General features: G+C 51.7%; 1 protein-coding gene across 1 annotated transcript; it reads left to right on the top strand.

Annotated features, from left to right (window-relative positions):
* Nucleotides 1–6: 6 nt before the first annotated feature.
* Nucleotides 7–2,722, top strand: LOC113216332 (tigger transposable element-derived protein 4). Its single transcript, XM_026436080.2, has 3 exons — nt 7–1,448; nt 1,525–2,165; nt 2,256–2,722. Exons 1-3 carry the CDS (start codon nt 333–335, stop codon nt 2,623–2,625), a joined length of 2,127 nt encoding a protein of 708 aa, XP_026291865.2. The 5' UTR covers nt 7–332; the 3' UTR covers nt 2,626–2,722.
* The last annotated feature ends 308 nt before the right edge of the window (nt 2,723–3,030 follow it).

Consider the following 3,030-nt stretch of genomic DNA (forward strand, 5'->3'; position numbering starts at 1 on the left):
GTCGTGATTTGGCTGAATTTTATCCGCGTACAACGTTTTTCCATTTCAAAAAAGTGCATTTTTTACCGAAATCGTGAGGAAATCCCCGTCCTGCATGCAACGCTATCTGCCGGCCGACCCACACACTTCGCGCGCGCTCCGCCCCGCCCCCACCCCATTGCGCCCGCCCGCCGAAAGCTCGAAAGCTCGGGTAGCAAGCACACGAAGCAGGCCCGGACAGGCGTTTCTAGGAATTCGCTCGAGGCCAGGAACGGCTCGGACTGTTGTCAGTCAGTGTTGTGTTGTGTTGTGGTTAGGCGTTCACTGTGCGATTGCCAGCGTGAGAAGGGAAAATGACACCAAGACCAAAACGTCCGCCGGTACCAGGCGTAACAGGGGTGAACCGCCCCCGAAAAAGGACTTCCTTTACGTTGCAGGGTAAGCTAAGCATCATTCAAGAGGTTGACCGGAACCCAAATGAATTGAGAAAAGACATTGCCGCACGCCTGAAGATACCGGTGACCACCCTGAACGGCATAATGAAGGGACGAAAGAAGATAGAAGAGGCCTGTATTAATGGAAATGTCAACAGAGCACGAGTGACGACAGGGCAGTACCCCGAAGTTGAGACAGCCCTCTTAAATTGGATGAGGCAGGCACGCACCTTGCCAGTCAGAGTACCCTTTAATGGGAGAGTGTTGAAGGCGCGAGCAAAGCAAGCAGCTGGGACACTCGGATTCAGACAATTCACCGCATCCGAGGGGTGGCTCACCCGATTCAAGGAAAGGCATGGGATAAAATACAAGAAGGTTTCCGGCGAGAGCGCCGACGTGCCAGAAGAAACTGTGGAAAACTGGACATCTGTTGTGCTGCCTGGCCTCCTGCAGGGGTACACCCTCAAAGATGTGTACAACGCCGACGAGTTCGGTCTCTACATCAATATGCTGCCGGACAAAACCATGTGCAGGAAGGACGAACCTGAATCTTCCAAGGGGAACAAGCAAAGCAAGGCAAGAGTAACCGTTCTCCTTGGCAGCAATGCGGATGGGTCAGACAAGCTGCTGCCCCTGGTAATCGGCAAAGCCAAGACGCCGAGGGCTTTGTCCGGCGTTCAGCGGCTTCCCTGCACCTACACGAACACTGACAACGCCTGGATGACCGGGGAGAAGTACGAGTGGTGGCTCCGCAAGTTTGACTGTAGGATGAGGATTGAAAAGCGAAATGTACTACTCTTCGTGGACAACTGTCCGGCCCATCCCGCTGTCCATGGTCTCACAAATGTGAAGGTGGTGTTCCTCCCGAAGAACACCACGTCTAGGCTGCAGCCGATGGACCAAGGTGTGATTAAGAACTTGAAGCACTATTACAGAACTCGACTTGTTCAGCGGCTCATCGGCTTTGTAGGTAGACAGGACCTTCAAAGAAAAGACTTCTTTATAAACATGTTTCATGTGCTCCATTTCCTTATGGTGAATATTTTCCCCTCTTTAATATTGAAATTACAACTTGCTTTACCGTTACTTGACGTAATGCTTTGTATTGCAGTGGTCATGGGGCCAGGTGACACCTGTCACAATCTTCAACTGCTACAGGAAAGCTGGCTTCCGCGAGGTTGGGCCCGACGAGGTGCTCCCTGACGGCGCTGCAGCTGCAGCGGAGGCCGCGCTTGCTGCAGGACCGGCGAGACGAGGACGGGGAGCTGCGAGCACACCTCAGCGGGGAGCTGCTTCTGGACGTGGAGGCCGTGGTCGGGGCCGCGGACGGGGCCGCGGTCGAGGCCGCGGCGGAGCTGCAGCGCCGCCTCGACGTGGACGTAGAGCTACGCGACAGCGCCACTTCTTGAGCGACAGTGAAGATGAGGAGGACGTTGACGGCGCCCTTGACTCAGTGCCCTCCGATGGTCATGACACTGATGACGATGGCTCGAACACCGACGAGCAGCCTGACGAATCAGAAGACGAAGAGCAGCCTGACGACTCTCAAGAGACCGAACAGCGTGACCGTGACCCCGAGAATGAAGAGCAGGACATCTCTGTGGAGGGTGACGACGGGGAAGACGACGACGCCGAGCTAGATTTCGAGATGAGGGACGCGACGCCGAGTGAAATCGGCGATGCAACGGAAGTCGAATTGATGACCGTCGACGAGGAGGATGAGCTTGAGCTGGACGAGACGGTGGCTGAAAGGTAAGCGCAACTTCACTCCCCCTAGCTGTGGCTCAGCTGCACATCGCATTCAATGATTGCATTCCCTAATGCTCTCTGCCATCTTTACAGGTGGGATGACGTTTGTCACATGCTGGGACTGGAAAACTCTATACCTTTCTCAGCCTACGTTAATGCTGACAATCACCTACCAATCTGCGCCGAGCTTACAATAGAAGAATTCGCTGAACAGGCTCGACCAAAATCTACATCTGAGCTGGAAGAGGCGGCCCGTGACAGCGACGACGGGGAGCCTGATGAGCCGCCTGCACCCGTGCCAGCTAGAGAAGCAGCAGAGGCTCTTGACAAAGTGCGGCTGTTCTGCAGCCAACAACAGAATGTCGAGGAAGAGATTTTCAATTTGATGACAAAGATTGAAACACTGATATTTGCTAAACCTAAGAAGCAAACTAAAATTTCTGATTACTTTGTTCCTTTGTAATTATTGATTGTACTGTACTTAATTCAAGCACTGATGCATATCTAGTCTTATCATACCAAACTTATTAATTAAACTCTAGTTTTGTGAATTTTCTAAACTGCAGTCTCTCCATTCTCCCTTTTTCCCCTACCACAGCGATAAAGTATGGGTAATTATAAGCTGCACGCACTGCTACCCTTCGATTTACGGTGAAAAATGCACTTTAGCCCGGTAAATTTACGAAATTAGGGTATTTTCGGATACAACGTTCTCCGCTTATAACGTTTCGAAACGCTGCAATCGGCCAAAACGCTTTATCGAGAGTCCACTGTACATTCCTGTGGATGAAGTCTTTACAAAGAAGGAGAGGAACACTGAAGACTGAAAAATATCACAAAACATAAAACATTAATAGCTTCAGAACAT

This window comes from Frankliniella occidentalis, unplaced genomic scaffold, assembly GCF_000697945.3.
Source record: "Frankliniella occidentalis isolate FOCC.00 unplaced genomic scaffold, Focc_3.1 Scaffold485, whole genome shotgun sequence".
NCBI classification, from domain to species: domain Eukaryota; kingdom Metazoa; phylum Arthropoda; class Insecta; order Thysanoptera; family Thripidae; genus Frankliniella; species Frankliniella occidentalis.